The sequence below is a fragment of the Spermophilus citellus genome, assembly GCF_964194105.1.
Source record: "Spermophilus citellus genome assembly, chromosome: 2".
NCBI classification, from domain to species: domain Eukaryota; kingdom Metazoa; phylum Chordata; class Mammalia; order Rodentia; family Sciuridae; genus Spermophilus; species Spermophilus citellus.
The window spans coordinates 36,970,330-36,997,138 of NC_138183.1; the positions used below are offsets into that span (position 1 = coordinate 36,970,330).

Sequence of the window (26,809 nt, forward strand, 5' to 3'; positions counted from 1 at the left end):
ATCCAGTCCATTCTCCACCCAGGAGTCCACAATATTTAAAAAGAAATATTTAAAAGAGAAATCTGATGGCACTTCCTTGCATTAAAACCCCTTAATGTCTTCTGTACTGTTGGACTGATGTGACCTTTCAGTGGCTTCAAGCTAGCTGCAGGGAACTAATGGTTCATAGTATGCTGCAAATTAGACCTTCATCATTAATTGAAATACAGCATGAACCGCAAAAGTATGATGGAGGGGCTGGGGCTATAGCTGAGTGGCAAAGTGCTTGCCTAGCACGTGTGAGGCACTGGGTTTGATGCTCAGCACCACATAAAAAAAATAAAGATATTGTGTCCATATACAACTAAATTTTTTTTTTTTAAAGTATGATGGAATTTAAAATTCGCTTTGTACCAAGCAATCTCAGTGAGTTGTTAAATAGTTTCAGTTGTGGTAAATTCTTTAATGGTTGTAAAAAAGTTTTAATATTTTCTGTCAATTGGAGTTTTATAGTGACTTAGAAATTTGAGTCAATTTAAAATATTAAATTCTTCATCAGGAGCCGGGTCAGCCTTTTCTCGCTAGGTGTCTTTCAGAACAAAATAGTGGCTCGGTGTGGGCCAGGTGAATAGGAGACGTCCCCAGGGCCTTGGAACTAGCTAGCTAGTTACCTGCAGTGAAGGCCAACGCTGAACAGACTGTGATAATCAATTAGAATCATCACCTTGCCATGATTGACACTCCATCAGAGGCTTACAGCACAAATGGCAAGGAGTGACGAGGCTTAACTCCAGGGACAGCTCTGGGACACACGAGTATTGCACTCGAGTATTGCTTTGGTGCTGGTCTATGAAATGATTGAGTACAGGGAAGAAAAAAAAAAAAACCCACCTTGGGTGCAAGGCCCTTACAACTACCCCGTGGGAGGACTCGGGTTTCAGTGCGTGTGTCACCGGTGGAGAGAACGCCTCGAGGCGGGAACAGGTTGGCAGGCCAGCTCGACCGCCTGCCAAGCGCTGCCACGACAACGGAAAGTACCTAGCTCGCGGGCAAGAGGCCTCCTGAAAGCGGCTGGGAAGGGGCCCGGGGCGGAAAGCAGCCAATCACGGGAGCCCTCGCAGGCGACCGCAGGCGCGTTCGCCGACTCGGCGATCAGGCAGTGGGAGCGTGTGAGAAGCCAGGTCCAGAGTCGAGCGACGAGTCATCGACCGGCACGCCCGGGTAGTGGAAGCCCCGGGGGCGGGCTAGCGCCGGCCTGCTTTCCAGCTCCAGGTTGGGCTCTCGCCGGAGAAGGGCGGCGGCAGCGCGGCGCGGCGCCGGAGGGAACCTCTGACCCGCATCTGGTGAGAGCCGCGCCTCAGCCGGGACTCGGGAGAGCATCCTGCTAGACCCCGGGACCTTGTCTTCCCGGCCTATTCCCCGAGGCCCCATCTACCCGGCCGACCGCAGGCAGCTTTCTACCGCGGGCTCGCATCCCGATCCGGGTCTTGCCTTGTGCCCCGCTGCCCGCTTGCCCTTGTCCCCCTTTGGCCCTCTTCAGGGCCCCTGCATGTGGCTGCTGGAACTGACGGGCTCAGTGTGGGCCAGGTGAATAGGGGCTGGAGGTGCAGAGAAAAGCCTTAGCTTGTCTCCATCCCCACGGGCAGTGCTGTCCAGCAAGGAAAGAGAGTGAACTTCCGTTACAAAGGCGAGCAAGAAAGGGTGGAGAGGTGCTTGACAGACAAGGTGTCCTGGGGTGTGTTAAGGCTCTTCTGAAAATGGTCTTGAAGGACCCGCCCAGCCCTGAGTCTGTCTTGAGTCGGGGCTTCCCTGGAAGTTTGGTGGCATTTATTACCCCCACCCCACCCCAACCCTGAGCACACTTGTAAAATTGTTAGAACACAAGGAAGTATGTTTTGCTACTCTGATAGGAGGGATGGGGTACAGCTTAGCAGTACGGATAACTGGTCAGTCCAGCTGTAAGAACTCAGGAAGGAGAAGCCAACCCAAATTATAGCTTGGGGATAGAGTTCTGAGTTTCAGACCACTTTCTGTAGCCCTTCTTATTGCTAAGAGTTTCATCCCCTCTGCACTGGAAGAAGGGTCACTTATTATGTTTTCTTCTAGGAAGATTTGCACTCACGGATAATTTTGGAATGAATAGACCCAAGGCAAACTCGGGGTGTGGGTCAGTGTCCAGAGTGCTGGTGGATCATCCAGATCTGGGTTTGATTTTGGATGATGTCAGCTATAATGTTAGTGATTGGGGGCAAGTAAATCATTTTCTCTGTAACTCAGTGCTCCTGTTTGTAAGATGAAGTAATAAGAGGGCTGTGAGAATGAATTTAGCTAGTGCTTATAGAGCTGTTAGCAAAGTGCTCCGCACTTTGTTTACTTTGTTGTTTACTGTTACTATTGTTTCCTTTGTTCACAAAGAACTCTTTCCACATTTGAGTGGGACGTTTTTAATTTTGTTGGAAAGAGTTAAACATCTTTTGACAATATGTATAATTGACAGTCTTGAGTTGAAAGTGGTTTTTAAGAATGGAGTTTCTCAGAGATTGCCATTGAATTCAAGAGGAAGGCATACTATCTATTTATCCATTCTTTCCTAAAGGGCTGGGATGTAACAGCTCAGTGGTAGAGTACCCCTGGGTTCAGTCTCCAGTACTACAAAAAAAAAAAAAAAAAAAAAAAAAAAGATTTACTTTTTAATGATGAAATATTTCAAATAGCCTGATAAAGATATCAATATGATACCTTACCAATCCCCAAGATTAAACACACATTAGCAGGTTACCATATTTCTTATCTTTGCTTATTATATGATTTAAAAAAAATAAATGAGGCTGAGGCAGGAGGATCACAAGTTTGGGGTCGGCCTGGCAACTTAACTAGACTCTGTATCAAAAATTTAAAAAGGGAATGGAGTGTAGTTCAGTGGTAGAATACTGGCCTAGCATATATGAGGCACTGGGTTCAATTCCCAGTACTGCCCCCTACCCCCCCAAAAGTTTATATACTGTATAGACAAAATTTACATGAAATAGTAAAGCCCTTTTACCCCCATTTTATTTTTCTTTTCCTCCCTCTTGAGAAAGGAGGATCACAAGTTTGAGGCTAGCCTTAGCAACTTAGGAATGCTTTGTCTCAAAAAAAAAAAAAAATTAAGAAAGGGCTGGGGATGTGGCTTAAGCACTCCTGGGTTCTATTCCTGGTACCAAAAAAAAAAAAAATTACGTTGTTCAATATTTCACAGTTTATTTACATGACTGGTTTACTCAGTTCAGGTAGAATAACTGTTAGGTAACTTGGTAAATACTTTGCACTGCCAGGTGGAAAGTTTACTGTTCTTGTAAAGTAAGTAGAAATTGACCAACTATGAATGATTTACTTTGCCTTACCTGGCAAATTTAATATCACCAAAAGTTTATTAGGCTCAAATTGATTATGTACAAGAACACTCAAGACAGCCATTGTGGAAGAATATCTTTGTATTTTTAATGATTAAATAGTGCTTAGGTCTTCTGAATACTCTTGGCAGAATGCTCATTATCTTACAAGTGCTATCTTTTGGGTGAAATTAGTTTTTACTGGGGATTGTTAATTCAGAAAGGGCCTAATGATGGGGCAATTTGCATCCCTAAAAGATGAAGTACCAATAATAGAGGGCTGCTGATAGGATTTCCAGTGAATTTCAGAGGGCAGCACCCCTTGTGTTGACACCCTTAGTCAAGTTCCCTGGATTGGTTACAAATTCTAAATATTGATGTACTTCCTGAAACCTAAGCATTGAGGTCGGAGTCCATAAGGTGTAATTTTACATCATGCAGAGCAGTTTAAAATCTCTTACTTCCTGCCTTACTTTTGAATGGAGGGTGTGATGGTTTAAGGAGGATAGGTAGGAAGACAAGTTGAACAATAGTATATTTGTGTATGGTAGGGCTATTGTGCTCATAGGGAGGTAAGCAACTAATAGCTGGGTGAGGAAGACCTGAGGCTTATGGGAAACCTTTAGAGAAGAGGTGACACTCAGCCTGAGTTTTTCTTTCTTTTCTTTTTTTTTTTTTCTTTTTTTGGTACTGGGATTGAACCCAGGGGCACTTAACCACTGAGCCACATCCCCAGCCCTTTTTAAATTTTATTTAGAGACAGGGTCTTGCAGAGTTGCTTAGGGCCTCATTAAGTTGTTGAGACTGGCTTTGAACTCTTGATCCTCATCCTCAGCCTTCCTAGCCACTGAGTAAATCCCAGTAAAAACTAATTCCACCACATCTGGCCTGAGTTTTTCTTTTTTCTTTTTTTCCAGTATTGGGGATTGAACCCAGAGTTATTTTATGACTGAGCCTTTGTAAGAAAGAAAGAAAAAAATATGTATATGTGTGTGTGTGTGTATGTGTATATATATGTATGTATGTATGTATGTGTGTGTGTATATATATATATATATATACACATTATATACATTATATATATATATATATATATATATACACACACACACATTATATACTGTGGGGAGCCATTCTGACACGTGACTGGGTGACTCCCGTTAAGGGCCTGAGGCGCTCTGGCTGTATCGGAGCTATCCCGACCCTTTCCTGATGAGAGAGCCCATCCGTGTGGGGGTGTGCGTGACCACTGACCCTGGAGACCCAATCACTGACCCTGACCTTGGAGTGCAGCCCCCCCTCAACCTTCATTGGATGGAATTCTCCCCTGAATCTCTTGTCCCCCAAATAAAAGGCTACTCCCCGGCGTGTTCGCTCTCTCTCTCTCCTGCTAGCCCAGAGTAATCCTCGCTGCCCTGCTGGGCGGCTAGAGGCGGGAATCAGGGAGGCGAGCCGTCTCGGACCTAGCAATGTAAAATAAGGTACTGGTTTGTGTGTTTTATTTTGATCTCTTCTAACTAACTTAATGCCTAGAACCTCATTAATGAAACCACTGCGCAGGCCGCGTGGTAGAATTGGCGCCCAAGAGGGGGGCATTCTGAATTAGTTAGATTGAGTGGGAGCGCGTGCTAAAAAGATTAAGGGAAAGAATAAAAAGGAAGATAAGGAAAAATAAATAAAGAATAAGGAAGATAAAGAATAAAGATAAAGAAAAGGAAGAAGTGACATTTGGGTCACAAAAGTACCGGGAGATATTGAAGGAAAGAGACGTTAAATTACTTAAAATGGGAAATTCTACTTCTTCGGATAAGGAAATGTATCTGACTATTTTAGACAGTATAATTAATCAGAAAGGAAAACAGATAAAGAAAACTCAGTTATTACAATTTTTAAAGATTGTAGGTGAATATTGTCCTTGGTTTTGTGACCAAGAGTCTCCAAATTTACTTACTTGGGAGAAATTAGGAAGAAAGTTACAGAGAGTCTGTCTTTCTACTGAAATACCTGGAGGTATAGAGAATATACAGAAAACTTGGACAGCCCTAGAAGTCTGTCTTTTTGAATACATGGACCAGAGTTCGTGGCTGCCAGAAGACCTTCTGAAAGGCATTCAAAGAGCTATTAGGTCTATTCAAATGGAAAATCAGCCTCAAGCTAAGTTAATTTCCTTTCCTTTGAGCCGTTTTAAAACAAAAGCGCTAGGAGCTAAAACAAAGGTTAGAATTATGCAAGCTAGCCCGCAGACAGATTGTACAAAACAGCATGATAAAGAAGAAGCATCTCTAATCTTGGAGAGCCCTCCGGAAGTGGTAAACAATCTTCCTGGAGAGGAAAATACAGAGGAAACTCCTAGAGGGGCTCAGGTTTCTTCTCAGCCACGTGAGTTAGAAACCCAAATTCCAAATGGCGATAGTACAGAGTCTGATAGCAGCTCACAATCTGAGGAAGAAGAATTAGACGTGGAAACTCAGGACTTAGAGAGAAATTTTAATAGACTGCATTTAGCACCACCTGCCCAAGCTTTTAAAATTCGGCCGGTACCTGCTAGAAAGACCAAATTTAACAGGTGTGCTGAATTAAAGATGACTTTTCTTACCCCAGTTCAGCAAGGTATTAGGAAGGCTCAAGAAATGGGAGAGGATACTACTGGTTTTCACCTCTTTCCAGTTTTTGAGCAAACTAATGAACAAGATCAGAGAGTTAGAGTTCATGCTGTGATTCCATTTAAAACTATCAAGGAATTGAAAAATGCATGTGAAACGTACGGCCCAAATTCGCCTTTTGTTCAGAGTCTGATAGAAAATATTTGCTCACAACCCCTTCCTCCTAGTGATTGGATTTTTTTAGCCAGATCTTGTCTGAGCGGGGGAGATTACTTGCTTTGGAAAACTTACTGGACTGATTTTTGTAATGAACAGGCAGAAAGAAACAGGAGACAGGGCATAGAGACGCCAGTAACAATGTTTTTAGGGACTGAAAATTTCGCTGATTTAGAAAGACAGTTAAATTATGATTTTGTAGTGTACAATCAAATAATGATTGTGCAAAACGTGCCTGGAGACAAATCGTCCCCAAGGACCAGTCCAATTTAGTTCTTACCAAAATCAGACAAGGTGCCAGTGAGACTTATTCAGATTTCATAGCCCGACTGTATCAGGCTGCGAACAGGTCCATCGGGGACCCAGGAGCTAGCAAATTTATTGTTAGGCAATTGGCTTTTGAGAACGCAAATAAAATCTGTCAGGATGTTCTCCGGCCCCATCGTAAAAAAGGAACAATTTCTGAGTATATTCGCTTGTGTTCTGACTTAGATTCCACTCAATTGCAAACGGTGGCCTTAGCAACAGTATTAAAGGAAACCTTGGGGCCGCAAAATTCAGTTCAGAAGTTCCGCGGTAAATGTTACGTTTGCGGAAAAACCGGTCATTTTGCCCGCGAGTGTCGCATACGCAATTTTAGGTTTAGGGCTCCATCTACTGGCGATAATAGATATTGCAGGACTCAGCGCCACATGGTTGATTCGGGTGGCGTGGATGAGCCCGCCTTCTCGCCACAAGTATTTCCTCCTAGCGAGGGGACAAAAAACTTCCGTTCGGCCCCTCCCCGGGCCCAGAAACAATATGGGGAACGGTCGCAGAGTGTGACGTCACTGACAGCGCCGACCAGGACAGTCCGCGATTTTTACCGGGACAGAGACAGGGATCACAGACAGTTTTCTTAGGACCTTCAGAGACAGTTGAATTAGATCCTGAAACGGGACCAACACAAATCCCTACTGGGATTTTCGGGCCGCTTCCTGAGAATACTGTAGGTTTAATTTTGGGGCGTGATAATTTGAAGGGAGCCATTGAAGTAATACCTGGTGTGATAGATTCAGAATTTAAGGGGCAATTATATGTTACTGTAAGGTCCAATTATGCCCTAAGACTCACCCCAAAGGATATTTTTGCTCAATTAATATTATTGCCTTGTGTCTCAGAAAGGCACCTGCCGGTAGATTCAGTTTCTAAACCACCGGACAGAGTATATTGGTCCCAGTTAGTGCGACAAGAACGCCCTTTATTAAAACTTAAAATTAATAATAAAAATTTCCTAGGCATCATAGACACAGGAGCTGATAGCTCAGTATTGTCCAGCCGGTTTTGGCCCAGGACATGGCCCTTACATACAGCATCAGCTAACCTAGAAGGAATAGGACAGATTTCACAGCCTGCTCAAAGTGCCAACTATCTCCGTTGGGAAGATTCTGATGGAAACAGTGGAATATTTAAGCCTTATGTGTTAGAGTCTTTACCAGCTAATCTATGGGGAAGAGATATATTAGCCAAAATGGGACTGTTACTAGTTACCCCAAATTCTATAAGGTCAGTTGAAGAAATTAATCAGAGGTATTTTCCTGGAGATGATAGGGAGACCTTTCAGGAAGAATATCTGTTTTCAAGCCAGTCTCCACGAAATACTCCAGGCCAAAATTTTTATTAGGGGCCCTGAGTACTTCCCCGATCCTTAAGACAGCTGAAAAAATCACGTGGCTCACAGAAGAGCCTATATGGATTTCTCAGTGGCCCATCTCAGGGGAAAAGCTTAAAATAATTCATAGATTAGTTGAGGAACAACTTCAGGCTGGTCATATTGAACCAACACTTAGTCCCTGGAATACCCCTATTTTTGTTATTAAGAAAAAGTCAGGAAATTGGAGATTACTGCAGGATTTAAGGGCGATAAATCAGGCAATTCAGCCTATGGGATCATTACAGCCAGGACTTCCCTCCCCCACAGCCATTCCTTTAGATTATAGCTTGATGGTAATAGATTTAAAAGACTGTTTTTTCTCTATAAGGTTACATCCTGAAGATTGTGAAAGATTTGCTTTCACTGTCCCAGCAATTAATTTTAAGGAACCTGTTAAAAGATACTGCTGGAAGGTGCTTCCTCAGGGAATGCGTAATAGTCCTACACTGTACCAAAAATATGTTGACCAGGCAATAGATCCCATTAGAAATAGCTTCCCTGATGCATATATTATTCATTTTATGGATGATATACTATTGGCTCATATTAATCCAGAAGTACTTTCAGAAATTTTTACTCAGTTAGAGACCTCACTTACAACAATGGGTTTATGTATAGCTCCTCAAAAAATTCAAAAGGTATCTCCTTTTCAATATCTAGGTCAGATAATTCAAGGGAGTACAATCCGTCCTCAAAATCTTCAGATAAGAGTTAAGGAGTTACGTACCCTGAATGATTTTCAAAAACTATTAGGAGATATTAACTGGCTAAGACCATCCTTAAAGTTAACTACTTCTGAGTTAAGTCCTTTATTTCAGATATTACAAGGAAATCCTTCTCCAACCTGTCCACGTCAACTAACTTTAGAAGCTAAGGCAGCCTTAAGGAAAGTAGAAATTGCAATTAAAAATGCACAGCTTACTAGAATAGATCCTAAAGAAATAATGTATTTATTAATATTTCCAACTGAGCATACCCCAACAGGAGCCATATGGCAAAGATTAGGAGTTATTGAATGGATCTATTTATCTCACTCCCCTCAAAAAACATTAATTCCTTTTCATGATTCTATAGCTCAATTAGTTATTAAAGGTAGAACTAGGATTTTACAATTAATTGGATCTGAGCCTGATATCATAATTATTCCATTTTCTGTTCAACAGACTAATTGGCTTTTTCAAACTTCTAGCTCCTGGCAGATAGCTTTTACAGATTTCCCTGGCCAAATAGATAGCCATTATCCTCGTGATAAGATTGTACAATTTGCATCATTAACATCACTTATTTTTCCAAAGATTGTACGTTCTCATCCAATAGAGGGAGCTTTATCGGTGTTCACGGATGGTTCCAACTCTGGTAAGGCAGGTTTCTTCAGCCGTGTTCACACAGAGGTAATACAAACTTCTTATACTTCTGCTCAAAGGGCAGAGCTCCAAGCTCTGATTTGTGCCTTAGATTATTTTTCAAATGAGCCTATTAATATCTATTCTGATAGCTTATATGCAGTCGGAGTTACCAAAAATATTGAAACCTCAGTTATTGGCTTTACTTCATCACAGGAGTTATTTGAATTATTTCATAATTTACAAAAGACAGTGCTAATGCGAAAGTACCCATGTTTCATTGGACACATCCGTGCACATACTATCCTTCCTGGACCTTTAGTTGCAGGTAATGATAAAATTGATAAATTAGTAGCATTTTGTCAACAGATGTCTTCATATGACTGTGCACTAGCTTCCCATTCCTTGCATCATCAAAATGCTTCTAGCTTACGTAAAAAATTTAATATTACCAGAGAACAAGCTCGTCAGATTGTAAGCCAATGTCCTAAGTGTGTTATTCACACTCCATCTCTGCCATCAGGGGTAAATCCCCGTGGATTAAAACCAAATCAGATATGGCAAATGGATGTAACTCATATTCCTCAATTTGGTAAACAATGTTATGTGCATGTCATAGTGGACACTTATTCTAGATTTATTTTTGCCACAGCACGTACTAAGGAAAATACTCAACATGTAATTTCTCATTGCTTAGCAGCTTTTTCCGTTTTAGGGTGCCCTATGCAGATTAAAACAGATAATGCTCCAGCTTATGTAAGCTCTTCTTTTCAACAATTTTGCCAAGAGTTTCAAATTAATCATAAAACAGGAATTCCTTATAACCCCCAAGGTCAAGCCATTGTAGAACGAGCTCATTTATCTATTAAGCTTCAATTACAAAAATTAAAAAGGGGGAATAAGATAGTGACTCCCCAAAATAGCCTTAATCATGCCTTGTTTGTTTTAAATTTTTTAAACTGTGACACAGAAGGTCACACAGCTGCTGAGAGACAAATGTCTCCCTCAGTGACAGACTGGTCAGTGGAAGGGCCCAAACCCGGTAATAATGCGGGGAAAAGGCATGCCTGTATTTTTCCAGAAGGTGTTTTCCGTCCTATTTGGGTGCCTGAACATGCTATCAGGCATGGAGGAGATAGAACCCAGACTCAAGCGACTGAGGATCGACCCGGAGGAGCCACAACCCAGAAGGAGGAGATATCGGAAAAAGATGAAGAAAGACCAGATTGAACCAGCCGAGAAGCTGATTTCGTGGAAAGATGTGAAGAAACTGACAACCCAGGCCTCCCAAATACTTCGACGCCTAGGAAAGAACAGGACCCCAGTCTTGATGGTAGCAACAGTAATTGCCCTACTGGGCTGTCAGGTAAAAGGGAATCAAATAGACACTTATTGGACATATTTCCCAGATCCACCCCTGGTACACCCAGCTGTGTGGACTGGAGAATCTATTCCAGTATTTACTAATGACTCATTCATGATGGGAGGATTTACAGATACTCATATTACTCCCAATCATGTGACTAGATTTAATTATTCTGGCTACAGTGCCCAATTGCCTTTATGTTGGTCACATGATAAACATGCTGGCTGTCTGAAAGTATCATTTGAAGAAAAGACAGCGATTGGTAAACCTAGACTGACAAATAATTCTATTTATGGAGACTTAAAACCTAATACTAGATCAATAATTAAGATGGGACTTTCCCATAACAAGCCAGTCATTTCTACAAAACCTCCACCGATACCCCACTGTCCAAATAGTTCTACAATTGAAATTGGCACCTTTCCTAAATGGATGGATTGTGTAAATACCTTTCCTGTACAACATAAGGTGTCTAAAGCTAGTGGGTATATTTTAGACTGGTCTCCAAAAATTGATGAGAGACAATTACGAAGAAATTCTGCTATGACACCTGCAGGATTTGTTAGTAATATTTTGACTTATAGTGAAGGAGGTATTCAAAAAGATATTTGGCGTTTAATTGCTGCCTCAGAGTATTTACATTTTACAGATAAACCTTTACCAAAATTTGTTGGCAAGAACTGTAAAGAGGGATCTTGCTATGGCTTAAGAGCCTGTGTCCAATCTCCTTATGTTTTAATTATTGGAAATGTAAAAGTTAAATGGATAGATGATAGATATTTTGTTACTTGTAATAAGTGCAACCTAACCAATTGTATTTCTAGGTATAATGGAAGAAAAGGAGTGCTGATACTTCATCAGCCCTCTTTTGTTTTATTACCTGCTAATATTTCAGAGCCATGGTATGCTGATGCTGGTTTACAAGTCCTGCAGCAGATTCATGCCCAGCTAACAAGACCTAAACGTGCTATTGGAGTCATAATTGTTGGTGTTTTAGCACTGGTCTCTTTTATTGCCTCAACTGTCTCTGCATCTCTGACATTGTCTCAGAATATTCAGCATGCAAAATTTCTTAATAATTTAGCTCAAAATACTTCCAAGGCTCTGCGTAATCAAGTAAATATTGATGAAAGGATTGAGACTAAGTTAAACGCCTTAGAGGCGACTGTTATAAACATTGGTAATGAACTTTCAGCCTTAAAATTTAAGGAAAGGCTTAAATGCCATGCTAATTATAAGTATGTATGTGTTACAGCTGCCAAGTACAATGCTTCTCTCTGGGATTGGGAGAAAATTAAAAACCATTTATTAGGTATTTGGCAAAATAGTAATAATAGCTTGGATATTCTGGAACTTCATCACCATATCCAAGACATTCAGAATAATAGAGCTGATTTTTCAGATCCTTCTTCTTTGGCTAACCAAATATTGAAGGAGTTAAATGGATTCAACCCTGGAAATATTCTTAAACACTCCGCTTGGTACCTTATTGGATTATTCTCTTTGCTGTTAATTCTCTTTTGTATTGTAACTATAGGATGGCGAGTCCTCCAATCAAGAATCCGGGGACTCCAGAGAGTGAACCGCCGCCTCATTGTTAAGAAAAGAAAGGGGGAATATGTGGGGAGCCATTCTGACACGTGACTGGGTGACTCCCGTTAAGGGCCTGAGGCGCTCTGGCTGTGTCGGAGCTATCCCGACCCTTTCCTGATGAGAGAGCCCATCTGTGTGGGGGTGTGCGTGACCACTGACCCTGGAGACCCAATCACTGACCCTGACCTTGGAGTGCAGCCCCCCCTCAACCTTCATTGGATGGAATTCTCCCCTGAATCTCTTGTCCCCCAAATAAAAGGCTACTCCCCGGCGTGTTCGCTCTCTCTCTCTCCTGCTAGCCCAGAGTAATCCTCGCTGCCCTGCTGGGTGGCTAGAGGCGGGAATCAGGGAGGCGAGCCGTCTCGGACCTAGCAATGTAAAATAAGGTACTGGTTTGTGTGTTTTATTTTGATCTCTTCTAACTAACTTAATGCCTAGAACCTCATTAATGAAACCACTGCTCAGGCCGCGTGGTAGAATATACATTTTTTTTTTCTTCCGAGACAAGGTCTTGCTGAGTTCATAAGATTGGCCTTGAACTTGAAATCCTCCTGCTGCAACCTCCCAAGTCACTAGGATTACAGATGTGCACCACTGTGCCTGGTTCAGGCTAAGTTTTGAAAGATGAGTAGGAGTCCAAACAAGAGGGAAAGCAAGTTTTAGGTAGAGGTACTTGTACCTAAAAAGGCACAGAGATCCATTAGTTGAACTGTAGGCAGTTTGGTGTGGCTGCTGCTTTGGCACAGGGTAAGGGATAATTGTGTGTAGTGGAGAAATGGCCTAAAAAGATGGATTAGATTTGGATCAGCAATTTGGATTTTGTCCCATAGCAATCTACCCTGGTTAGCCTAATATCTGATTTACAAACTAAAGGCCCAAGGTGAGGAATTGAACTATGGGAAGTCCTGGTGGGGAAGAAGAGAAGATTTGGAAGATATTTAGGAGGTGAATTGACAGAGCTTAGGAGGTAATGGAACAGAAAGTGAGGATATGAGGAACAGAGAGGATAGGGACATAAGACATTTGATAAATCATGTGCATGCTGAGAGAACAATTAAGAAGGAACAGGCTTAGGAAATAAAATGGATTCGGATTGGGACATTGACTTACATTTGTTTTGTTTTGTTGTGGTACTGAGGATTGAACCCAGGACCTCACATGTGCTAGGCAGGTTTTCTACCATTGAGCTATTATCTCCAGCCTGGGATATTGATTTTAATATGCCTATGGGATGTATAGCTGGAGACACCTGGTAGCCATGTGAGATTGGCAGTTTTGTAGGTACTGGTGTGTAGGGATTAATGATGTGTTAAAGATAAGGTTTTTATATTACTTATCTTTCTCTTCCCCAGCACTAATCACAGTCCTTATATTTAAGATAGTGTATAGTATGAGGCTGAGTAGATTATGTACCTTGGAAGATGTGATCTTGAATCTTGAGTAATTTCCCCTCTTAAGACTTGTGTTTCCCTTTCTATAAAGTGAGGAAGTTAAACTATCAACGGTTCTCTCCCAAAGTTTTCCAACAGTGTGGCATATTGGGTTCAGTTTTGAGTTATGGCAAGTAATTCTTAACTAATAATAATTAAAGAGCTGACACCTCCTTTTAAATGAAAGTTGAGTTATGTCACTCTTAATTGCATTCCAGAGTGTTTTCTTGACTATGAGAGAAAGGGTTTGAGTTAGTCAGTCTGCTGAAATTTCTTCAGTGTCACACAGCAGTGGGGTTGGAAAAAATAGATTAAGAATCACTACACTAAGTGGTAGGATGTAATACTGAAAAGATCTATTTTTATATCTATGAATTATTCTGATAACAAACAATTTTTATTTTTGAAACTTCAGGAACTCTATTTTAAGAAACTCTCCAAACAAAAAAAACAAGTCATGGAGAAGAATGGGAATAACCGAAAGCTTCGGGTTTGTGTTGCTACTTGCAACCGTGCTGATTATTCTAAACTTGCCCCGATCATGTTTGGCATTAAAACAGAGCCTGAGTTCTTTGAACTTGATGTGGTGGTACTTGGCTCTCACCTGATAGATGACTATGGGTAAGCTCAAAGTGTTTTCTTATTCTTCATTGCAAAGGTATATGCCAGAGAGTTTGGATATTTTGTAGCCATATGGATCTAGCTTCAAATCTCAGTTCTATCACTTAGTTTTTATGTAGTCTTTGAGAAGTTGCTTAGTATCTTTGAAACTCAGTTTCTTCAATTGTGAAACAGAGTGAAAACCTATGTTGTAATTTATTGTAACAGAGAATGATTTAAATCATCCATCACAATGATGTTGCTTATTAGATACTTGATAAATAATCACTATAAATAATATTACTATTATTATATTCAGGAGAATACCACTTGTAAATGTATATTATGTGACTATAATAATATGATTCCATATAATCTATTTTGTAAGGTCTTTTTTGGGGGGGAGGGGGTGCTTTTTGGATTGAACCCAGGGCCTAATGAATGCTGAGCGCACACACTACCATTGAACTACATCCCCAACCTGTGTTTTGAGTTCTAATGGCAGTTCTTTAAAACTGGTTTATAGAAAATACATTCACCAAGTGAATGTATTTTCCTTTCCCTTTCCTTTCTTCAACAGCAAATGAAGTAGTATATACAGAACAACATTTTTTAAAAATCTAATTGATTTGAGGTAAAGTAGAATGTTATAATATTATGACCATTGATATTTATTTTAGTGGCATTAGGTTTGTAGTGAACACATGGGATATATTTGCAAAATGAAGATTGAGTAGTCTTTGAGGGAGTAGAATATATAAACCAGAAATAAACATTCATTTAACTATATGTAATAAAGTGGCATTTAGTGCACCCTTGTGGCATGAAAATGTTCATGCAGTCTTCAAAGATGGTCAACAATGCATTATTATATATTAAAGTAGATTGTGTGTTAAAGTAAAAGTGTCCTTTTCTGAGACTCTTTAAAAATAAGACAGCACTAGCAAAATAAATAAATAGGAAACCTGCCTTCAAAAACTAATTTAGCAGTTTGTTCTAAGAAAATATTTAAAGAGTAGAGAAGAAACTTATGGTTAGCTCAGGGATCCATAAATTTTTTAAAAATATGAAATGAATTCTGTCTACCTAAGAAAATCTACTTGGGTGAATAGGACAAGATAGAAGAGAAATTTTAGCTAGAGCTAGAAATCAAAGTTTGAGTGGGTTCTTTTGCCTCTATAGTGAAAGTTTTTGTGGTGCTGGGGATTGAACCCAGGGCCTTATGCATGCAAGGCAAGCATTTTACCAACTGAGATATATCTCCAGCCCTATAGTGAAGTTTTGACAGGAAGACTGATGGAAGAGAGGCTCATAAGAAAACTATAATTGGGTTTCTTTTTTTATTATTTTTTATTCTTGGTACTAAGTATTGAATCCAGGGGCACTTAACCACTAAGCCACATCCCCAGCCCCTTTTTAGTATTTTATTTAGAGACAGGGTCTCGCTAAATTGCTGAGGCTGGGTTTGAACTGGTGGTCCTCTTGCTTCAGCCTCCTGAGCTGCTAGGATGTAGTAGGTTTTTTATCTCCTACCATATCAATTAAGGTGGAAAGGTAGTATTTGTCTGGTAAGACTATTAAAAAGGAAATTTTACTAGTACTTAATAAAAATTTAAGTTTATAATAACTTTTTTTTATTGAAACCAGAGGTGTTTGGCAACTGAACTACATCCTCAGCCCTGTTTTCTTTTATTTTAAGACAGGGTCTCTCTAAGTTGCCAAGGCTGGCCTTAAATTTGCAATCCTTCTGCCTCAGCCTCCCAAGTCTCTGGGATTATAGGTGTGTGGCACTATGCCCTGCTAAAAAGTTAAAGTACCTTCTAACTCAAGAAATTCGTTGCCTCTTAGTAGAGGAATTGGGTGACTGCGAGACAAAAGTGAAAGATTTTTCACTATATAACCTTTTGTACTTTTGAACTTTAAACTAAGTGAATGTATTTTCCTTTCCCTTTCCTTTCCATGTTGCCCAGGCTGCCCTGGGATCAAGCAATCTTCCTGTCTAAGCCTCTTGAGTAGCTGGGATTATGGTTGTATGCCACCCTGCCTGGCTTGTACTATTTATTTTAAGAAGATATTAAAATAACAGGATAAATAAGCTACCTTCTATTTCAACTACAGACTGTCCCAGATGTATAATCTTTTGACTTATAGTTTTTTGACCTTATGATGGTTGAGTTTGAAGCAGTAGGCATCAGTAGAGACTGTACTTCAAATTTTGAATTTTGATCTTTTCCAGGGGTAGTGATATGCAGTATGATACTCTGAAAATTTCAGAATGCTTGGCAGCAAGAGCAAGCCCAGGCTCCCATTTAGCCTTGAAATCCAAAGAATAAACCATTGATATTCTGTAGTGTACTGTGTTTCTAAGATGTGATGTTTGCTAGAGTAGGTCTATTAAGTGAATTTTCTTTTGGTACTGTGAACCCAAGGGCACTTTACCACTGAGCACATTTCCAGCCCTTTTGTATTTATTTTGAGACAGGGTCTTGCTAAGTTGCTTAGGGCCTTGCTAAATTGCTGATGCTGGCCTGGAACTCATGATCCTCCTGCCTCAGCCTCCCAAGTTGCTGAAATTACAAGTATGTGCCATCATGCCTGGCTTTAAGTTCATTTTCAACTTGTGATATTTTCAATTTACAATGGGGTTATCCAGGTTAAATCTCATTGTAAACTAAGGTGCATCTGTACTTGGGACATTTTAAAAATATCAGCATTTTTGGGCTGAGATTGTAGCTCAGGGGTAGAATGTTTGCCTAGCATGTGTGAGGCACTGGGTTTGATTCTCAGTACCGCATATAAATAAATAAATCAATAATAAATTAAAGGTCCATCAACAACTTAAAAAAATCAGCATTTTTATGCCCTGAAGAAGTGGGTGAAAAAGGAAAGCAAATGAGTAACAACAGAATGCTCAGAAATTCATTTGTTCATTCAACAATTTTTTATTAAACATCCAGGATGTGCCAAATGGCTAATGAGACAATATCCCTGTTCTCAAAGAACTTTCATTCTGGTGGGGGAGAAGAATGAGATATAAATAATTAATAAAAATGAAATAACAAAATAATAGAGGAGATAAAATAAGAAAGGAAAACTTGTAATAAGAAAAAAATTTATGGTCTTAGGTGCTTTTATTACTGGCGGAAAATTAAGAGTAAATGGATAAATATCCAACTCAAATGTTAAAATACCTATTTAAGAAAAAGAAGTTCTAGTAATGGCAGAGAAGCTTATATCTGACTAACTCTCCTACAGCTTACTTTTAACTCTGGGAAAATATTTAAAAGTATTTGAAGGCACTGGAGAGCAATCAGCAGCAGGCAGAAACTACAGGAGATAGAATGCCTAAAAGAAGGGATCTGTACTATAGTAGGTGAGATACATGTTTCAATAACTTTTCCCCTGAGCATATTTCCCAAGCCACAGGGTGGTAGGTGGCTAGAACTCAAATAGAAAGCCTCTGTTATTTAGGCTGAGGTACTAGAAAATGGAACTTTTCTTGAGGGAATGATTCTAGAAATGAAAAACAACAAGGGAGAAGCCCCAGAATCTGTACATACATTCTTTACAAATTCTTGTTTGACCACTGAACTGCACAAACATGGAAAATTTATTGCTTTAAAAGCTTATATTAGGGGCTGGGGATGTGGCTCAAGCGGTAGCACGCTCGCCTGGCATGCGTGCGGCCCGGGTTGGATCCTCAGCACCACATACCAACAAAGATGTTGTGTCCGCCGAGAACTAAAAAATAAATATTAAAAATTCTCTCTCTCTCTCTCTCTCCTCACTCTCTCTTTAAAAAAAAAAAAGCTTATATTAAAATAGAAGTTTAGAGTCAATGATCTGTATTTCTACTTTAGTAAACAAGAAAAAAGATGAGAAAATTAAACCCATAATAGAAGGAAACAAAGAATGGAAATCAGTGGAATATAAAAATAAACAATGGAGAAATTTAAAAGAACAAAAAGTTAATTCTTTATAAATATTAAAAAGTTGGCTTCTAGCAATACATGAGGGAAAAAGAAAGAAAATAGAAATATATCAGTATAGAATAAAAATATCATCACAAACATTAAGAAGAAGAAAAGGGGACTATTATACCAATAACTGAACAAATTAGATGAAATGGACAAATTCCTTGAAAAACCACTGCTTACCAAAACCCCTACTTAAAGAAATAGAAAAATCTGAGGCTGGGTTGTGGCTCAGCGGTAGAGAGCTCGCCTAGCATGTGCAAGGCCCTGAGTTTGATCCTCAGCACCACATAAAAATAAATAAATAAAGATATTGTGTCCAACTACAACTAAATAAATAAATAAATATTTTTTAAAAAGAAAAATCTTAATAGCACAATATCTATTATAGAAATTGAATTCATTATCAAATATTTTCCATAAAAATTTTCCCAGAAAGATGGTTCATTTATTAATCCTATCAAACATTTAAGAGAGAAATAACACCTTAAAGAAATATAAAAGCAGGGAGCCTTCCTAACTTATGTTATAAGGTCAGATAATACTGATGACAAAACATGACAAAGACATAATAAAATTCAGTCTAGTATTCCTCAGGAATATAAACATAAAAATATAAACAAAATAGCAGATCACACCCAGCACATCAGATAACTGTGTATAAAAACCAGATAATGTATTAAGACCAAATGGGCTTATCTTAAGAATTCAAGACCAACTTAATATTTGAAAAACATTGTAACTAACACATTAATAGAATAAAAGGAAAAAAACCTATATGATCATTTCAGTAGATGTCAAGAAAGCATTTGATGCTGGGCGGTGGCACGCACTTGTAATTCCAGTGACTCCAGAGTCTGAGGCAAGAGGATCACAAGTTCAAAGCCAGCCTCAGCAAAAAGTAAGGCGCTAAGCAACTCAGTGAGACTGTCTCTTAAATAAAATACAAAATAGGGCTGGGGATGTGGCTTTGAAAGAGTACCCCTGAGTTTAATCCCCTGCACCCTCTCCCCGCTGAAAGAAAGCATTTGACAAAATTAAATAACAACCAGTTATGATAAAAAAAAAAAAACTCTTGGAACCTAGGAATAGAAGGGAAACTTCAATCTGATAAAAGCTGTCTGTGAAAAACTGATAGCTAACAAAATTTGTGCTTTCTCTCTAAGATTGGGAACAAGGTAAGGATTTTCACTGTTCTCACTTCTCTTCAACTTATACTGGATATGAAACTGCCAGTGTGATAAAGTAAGAAGTAAAAACAAAGGGATAATGACTGTCATTATTTGCACATATGATTGCTTGTGGAAAATCCAAAGGAGTTTGCAAAATGATAACTACATCTGTATGATGTATGTAAGGAATCCTTAGGCTGGGCTCAGTGGCACTTACCTGTAATCTCAGCAACTCAGGAGGCTAAGGCAGGAAAATCTCAAGTTTGAGGCCAGTCTCACCAGTTGCTGGTGAGATCCTCAGGAATTTAGCAAGACCCTATCTCAAAATAAAAAATAAAAAGGGCTGGGGATGGAGCTCAGTGGTAGAGTACTCCTGGGTCTGATCCCTATCCCCTGCCTAAAAAATAAAAAATAGAATCCTTAATTATCCAACAAAATATGAAATGGATTAGGTAGATTATGAAATTATAAAATTATATGTACAATGTGTTCTCAGCCATGTTAAAATATTTGCATAAAATGGCTAGAAAGATTATATTTGTTGTTGCTGAGTAGTAGGTTTGTGGATAAAAATTTCTGTTTCCTAATTTTAAAATATAAATGTGTGTTCTGTATTTAGAAAAAAAAGTCATATCTTTGACAATTTAGTCATAACTGGGAATTTTTAAGAAATTGAGAGTTGCTGTTATTAAAGCATGAAGCAGTCTGGAAACTGCATTTCATAGCCACTTTAATTCTATAAAGTTACATTTTCATTCCAAGCAGAATTATGCCAGCATTAATGGTACCATTCAAAGAGAATTCAGAATCACTCAGAAATTTATAGTGCAGTGACATGTCAGGCATTCCGATCCCCCCGCCCTATTTTTTGGTAGAAATAATGAGCTTCATTTTTATAAGTAATATTTTTCCTATTAAAGTACATACTTTAGGGCTGGAGTTGTGGCTCAGAGATAGAGCGCTTGCCTAGCATGAGTGAGGCACTGGGTTCGATCCTCAGGACCACATAAAACTAAAATAAAGATATTGTATTCACCTACAACTAAAAAATAAATATTAAAAAAGTAAATTTTTACATATTTCTTTTTAAAAATTGATAGAAAAAATCTCTCTCAGATGTTTCTCCCCCCAGGTATTGACTCGTAGGGTCACAAGTGAGCCTTCCAAAGTGCGGCATGTGGGTTTTTTTTTTTTTTTTTTTTTTTAATCAGCGATTGAACCCAGGGGCACTTAACCACTGAGCCACATCCCTAACTCTTTGTATATTTTATCTTGCCACAGGGTCTTGCTAAATTGCTGAGGCTGGCTTTGAACTTGTGATCCTTCTGCCTTGGCCTCCCAAACTGCTAGGATTATAGGCAAGCACCACCACACTCGGTGGCTGCATGTTTTTATCTCAATCTGGGTGGTGGCCACAGGGGTGTTCATGTAACAAAACTGATCAGGCTTTAAGTACATTTAAGGAATTTACACTTAATTTTGTGTATAAGTTATACTTCAATTTATTTATTTATTTTTAAAATAAGTAAAAATGTGAACATGTTTCTCCCATCAGGGTTAGTGTTAGATTGTTTTTCCTGGTTTATTAAGAACATGGTGTCACATCTTTTTTTCTCTCCTGCTTTAGAAACACTTATCGCATGATTGAGCAAGACGACTTTGATATTAACACCAGGCTACATACGATCGTTAGGGGGGAAGATGAAGCAGCCATGGTGGAGTCAGTAGGCCTGGCCCTTGTGAAGCTACCAGATGTCCTTAATCGCTTGAAGCCTGATATCATGATTGTTCATGGCGACAGGTTTGATGCCTTGGCTCTGGCTACATCTGCTGCCTTGATGAACATCCGAATCCTTCACATTGAAGGAGGGGAAGTCAGTGGAACTATTGATGACTCTATCAGACATGCCATAACAAAACTGGCTCATTATCATGTGTGTTGCACCCGAAGTGCAGAGCAACATCTGATATCCATGTGTGAGGACCATGATCGCATCCTTCTGGCAGGCTGCCCTTCCTATGACAAACTTCTCTCAGCCAAGAACAAAGACTATATGAGCATTATTCGGATGTGGTTAGGTAAGTATGGCAGCCTTTATTTAGCCTAATGGCTGTTTTTTTTTTTTTTTTTTGTCAGAAAGCATTGGGTATGTTTCACTTCTTTTGGTAACTCATGGTTAAACTATTTCATTAGCAATCAGAAAGCTAAGGCTTTAGTTCACAGATCTTGCCCTATGGCCTGACTTTACCTTTGAGATTCACCTTTTCTGTAAAATAGGCTTATTGGATTGAGCTTTTAAAAAATATATATGCTGTATTTATACAATGAAATGCTTTTATTTTGTTATATATAATGTGGGTGAATATTTAGTTACCAGGACAATTTCTATTATATCAAAAAGAGGAAAAATCAAACTACAAAACTACATGTGAATATGATGCCATTTTTAGAAAAGCTATAAAAATGGAAAGGCTAGGAAGTGTGTACACCAGGTCATTTCTAGTGTGGGATTATGGATGTTTTTATTTTTGTTTTCTGCATTTTTTAGTACAATGAAAAAATTGTTATTTTTACTTTTAATGCTTTTCTAACAGTATTATTGGAATACTCAGGTGAGATAATAAATGTTCAAAGCAGATAGCAAACCAGAGGTACTTATTAATATAAGGGATTTTGATGATTATTATTAAAAAGCAAAAGTCATAGTTATAATATAACATCAGAGTTTGTTATCTTTGTAAAACAAAGCCTTAAAGTGATAAATTTTCAATTATCAATAATCTGGCTTCCTGGAAATTACCTTTTCTAATCAGAGGTAAAGAAAACAAACCTAAGAACAGAATATTAACTAGTTAATTTATAGTGAGAATGCCATGTAAGAATCAGGACTAATCATTTATTTTGGATCTTCCTTTTTCTAAAAGGTAAATCTACTGAATAATGAAATAATGAATAGGTAATTGATTTGGTGATTATGTAATCAAAGAAATTTGGTGTATTTTTTATCCAGATCACATTAGATTGGGAATGGAATTGGGCTTTCTCACTAGATAAATTAGTCCCTTCTATATATTTCTTATCCTTGGACAGATTTATAGCTAACAAAGAAACTGCCTAGATAATGGGGATAGAACAAACATCTGTCTCTTCACTCTCCTTTTCATATGCTTCTAAGTGAACCCTCTTGCACTCTGTTCTAATCATACTTTGAGCTCTATATACTCTGGGAAACCTTGTGTTACTGAAAAATTCTAGAGTAGAAAATAACCACTAGAAAGTAGAATGCAGCAAGAATTGCACTTATAAGATTTAAAGTCTTATTTGGGACCGTTTAAGTAGTTCATTATGAAAAGAAAGATGACAAAATAGCATTTATCAGGATATGGTCATGGAAGTGAAGTAATTTTTCTCTAATGGGTGCTGTTGAACCTTGCAATCCTAGCTAAAGGGGGTATGCCATAAATATATATAGCACCTTAACCTGTAAGTTAACTTTGACAAAGTTATGTATTTGTTTTACTAATATCTTAAGTGATAATGGTTATAGGTCCAGCTTGAAACTAGTCATAGCTTTGTTTTTTAAACCAGTGAAAAAGAAAATACAGGATAAAGAGCCGGAGTCATCCACCCTTTGTAATAACACATTTTATAAAGCGTGCACCTGCTTTTTGACAAGCAACTTTATTTATTTATTTATTTTTATGTGGTGCTGAGGATTGAACCCAGTGCCTCTCACGTGTTAGGCAAGTGCTTTACCACTGAGCCACAACCCCAGCCCCTTATCAAGCAACTTTTTATGTTATTACTCTGCTTATAGGAAAATAAGGTTGGGTAGACCACTTATGCTGTGTGTAACCAGACCAGTAGTATAGGTAACAATCCTAATAAAAACATTAGCAAAGGTCTTGGGAGTGTAGCTCAATGGTGGAGTTTATATTTAGCATGCTTGAGGCCCTAGGTTTGATTCCTGGGTCCAATTAAAAAAAGAGAGAGAGAGAAAAGAAAGAAAATTAGTACAGTTAAATAGACATTAAATTCCTAGTAACAAGGGCTGGGGATGTAGCTTAGTTGTAAAGTGCTTGACTGGCATGTGCAAGGTCCTGGGTTTGATCCCCAGTACCAAAAAAAGAAAAGAAAAGAAAAAGAAAAAGAAAAAGAAAACAATGTTCTAGTAACAAAAGACACATCATGGTAAATACAGGACTTACAATGCAAAACAAAATCATAGTACCTTAATAGAAAATGTATGGAAGGGCTGAGGCTGCTGAATTCAGACACAAATGGTTGCAGGTTGAGACACTGGTGCCAGCTTTGCACAAGATGTATCACTGCCAGGAATAAATAGCTCTGACTCAGTGTCTTGTTTTCTTTCTCACAGGTTTAAAAAAAGACATCTAGTTTTTGCTGTTTTGCCAATCTTTCAAAAGAAACTGCTTAAGTGGCTCTATATAAAACCTTAAAATGCAAAATGCAGTCTCACTGCACCTGTGTTGTACAGTTATTTTCTATGCACTACAAATGTTTCTTACACTTAAAGTATAAGATAAATGAGAAGGATATTGTATTTCACTTCATAATTACTACAGATTTTATGCCAAGTTTTTTTTTTTCCAAAAAATGGGATGGAGTCATTATGTGAAGTGTTTTCTTTTAAAAAAAAAATTGTGCCAGTATTACTTAGAAAACATTTATTATGGGCTGGGGATGTGGCTTAGTGATAAAATGCTTGCCTGACATCCCCAACACACACACACACACACACACACACACACACACACACACACACTAAATTCGTTTATTACTAAACTGACTCTGGTGCAAGATTAGGAGGCAAAGAATACTTATGAATATATGTTAATGTGGCAACGATTATATGGTGAAATATGATATACTGGGTGTGGTGGCACATGCTTATAATCCAAGTTATTCAGGAGGCTAAAGAAGCAGGAAGATCCCAAGTTCTAGGCCAGCCTGGGCAACATACACCCGGTCTCAAAATAAAATAAAAGGGCTGGGGATGTAGCTCAGTTTTTACCTAGCATGTGCAAAGCCCTGGGTTCAATCCCCAGTACTACCCTGTACCCACTCCCCACACAAAAAGAAAAGTGGAAAGCTCTTTGGAAGCAGACTGCCAACATTTTTCTTCTTGATCTTCTGCTTGGTCCTTGGTAGTAAATTGTAGCAATAAATTGTGTAAAACAATCCTGCACTGGACTACAGAAGCACCCTAACCTTCTCGCTTTCAAAGAAAATTTGCCCCCAAAAGCCCAAGGATCAGAGACTTGCCCTCTGTGTTTTCTTTTTTTAAAATATCTTTCTTTCTTTATTTTTATGTGGTGCTGAGGATCGAACCCAGGGCCTCACACGTGCGAGGCAGATGCTTTACCATTGAGCTGCAGCCCCAGCCCCCACCTCTGTATTTTCAAGACAGAGTATATGGGCAAACAACCAACGTGAAAAATGAGGGGTGAAGGGCCCTTGTGATGGGACTGTGTTCCTCCATAGCTGTTGCCTGTTTCCGTTAGTGTTCTTTGAATTTTTCCATGAAGAATCATGTATATATAACTCAATTACTACATTAAAGGCTAACATCTTCCCTCTATTGGGCATGGATGAGTTAATTTACATTATGGAAACATGCTTTATAGTGGTACAGACTAATCCTGTGGTTGGATTGCAGCAATATGTAGTATTTCCATATTCCTTATGGTGAACACACTTCTTTTATTGCCACTCCTTTTCCCATGTTTTTAATGTTTTACAGCAATCACCCTGTGACACTGACATTAAGCATCTTTGAAATTGTTTTGAGACTTGTGTTAACTGTAATATAAGCTGTAAGAGGCTGTTTTCATTATGATTTTTTTTTTTTTTTTGAGACCAAGTCTCCCTGTGATACTCAGGCTGGTCTTGGACTTCTCCTCCTGCTTCAGCCTCATGAGTAGCTTGGACTATAGGTGTACACCACACCCAGCTTTCCTCTGATCTTTTAAATGTTGTGTTTATAAAGTTTCCAGTAGATTCTTTTAGGCCTTTAGTACTTTTTCTTACTAAAACAAATAATAATAATAACCATTATATTTCTTCCTCCTCACAATTTAGAAGCTAATATAGGACCAATAAGTTCTCAAAATAAAAATTTGGAGCTAATATAGTATTTTAAATCAAATACTACTAAAGATTCTTACAGTAAAAATTCTCTTTTATCATTAAATCATAAAAATAAGTTAGTGGAGCTCATTTTCAGTTTTATGGGATAATACAGGCCCTGTGATAAACGTTGTATGTTGTATGGCACGGCACTATCAACCTAAGCCTTTTACATTTTAAATGCTTGCTGAGGAAAGCCTTGGTATCCCACACTAATGATGAATGAAGCCTTTCCAGTCCTTTCAGCAGAATTAGAACACTTGGCACTTGTTGAATCTGGTGAGTGATGGTTTGGGGAACACCTAGGCATTGTCAAATATTCTTAATGATCATTCAACTTCTGAGTACCCTGATTTACAACACACCATTATTAATTAGCAATGCGGATTATTGATCAGAAACATTAGTTAGAAATTGGGAATATTCACATTTTTTAGGGCTTTGGAATATTTTGGATTTTACAACAGTGAATTTATTGTTCCTGCTATTTATACATATATTTTATATTTGTGGTATCAAGAATCTGTAAAATGTTAAGTTTGATGGTTCCTTGTTGCTATTTAGTTCTTATCATTGATCCCAGTATGGATGACCTGCTTAGAATGTGACAAACAGTTTTGACCTTAGAATTTTTAAAAGCAGACTTTAAAGTCTTACTTTTTATAATTTGCTGCTTCTCTTAAGTTGCTTAACTAATGAAGCAATGTGGTTTGATTTTCTTTAAACAGGTGATGATGTAAAGTGTAAGGATTACATTGTTGCACTACAGCACCCTGTGACCACTGACATTAAGCATTCCATTAAAATGTTTGAATTAACACTGGATGCACTTATCTCATTTAACAAGCGGACCCTAGTACTGTTTCCAAATATTGATGCAGGTAATTGAACTTGAAAATGAAATCATGCCACCTACATTTTCAAATTTTGTTTCTGTTACCTCTTCTAATGAATGTCTTCCTACTCACCCATCTTATCATTGAAGGCCATCTAGGCTGAAGTGTATTTCACTTTTCAGAGAATTACCTATTTTGTTATAGATCAGAGTTGTGATTTTTTTTTTATCAAGTCTGGTAGAAATTTAATAAGAAAGAAGTAAATTCTTAAGAAAAAAAATCTAATTCCACCTTACTCTTATGGTTAGTTTCTTTCCTCTAGTTTCAACCAATGAGAAATTCTTATAATTGATAGTCTCTTATAGATTTGAGGCATAAATATTAGAAAAGGAAAGTAATGATTCCACTGACTGTAGTAAAATTTCTATTATTACTCTTTCTTGTTTTCTTTCTTACTTATGTTTGGTATACCTTAAAGTAAT

At 38.5% G+C, this 26,809-nt stretch overlaps 1 protein-coding gene across 3 annotated transcripts in view; it reads left to right on the forward strand.

The window, feature by feature from the left end:
• The first annotated feature begins 1,050 nt into the window (after positions 1-1,050).
• Positions 1,051-26,809, forward strand: part of GNE (glucosamine (UDP-N-acetyl)-2-epimerase/N-acetylmannosamine kinase) — a 57,598-nt gene continuing 31,839 nt past the window's right edge. The window contains exons 1-4 of one of the 3 annotated variants that reach the window (XM_081273681.1): positions 1,051-1,322; positions 14,010-14,215; positions 20,968-21,419; positions 26,220-26,372. In XM_081273681.1, coding sequence (XP_081129807.1) covers positions 14,052-14,215; positions 20,968-21,419; positions 26,220-26,372 — 769 coding nt within the window. In that variant the 5' untranslated portion in view covers positions 1,051-1,322; positions 14,010-14,051. The remainder of the gene's footprint in view (positions 1,323-14,009; positions 14,216-20,967; positions 21,420-26,219; positions 26,373-26,809) is intronic. The other 2 variants (XM_081273679.1, XM_081273680.1) reach the window with 2 other exon arrangements.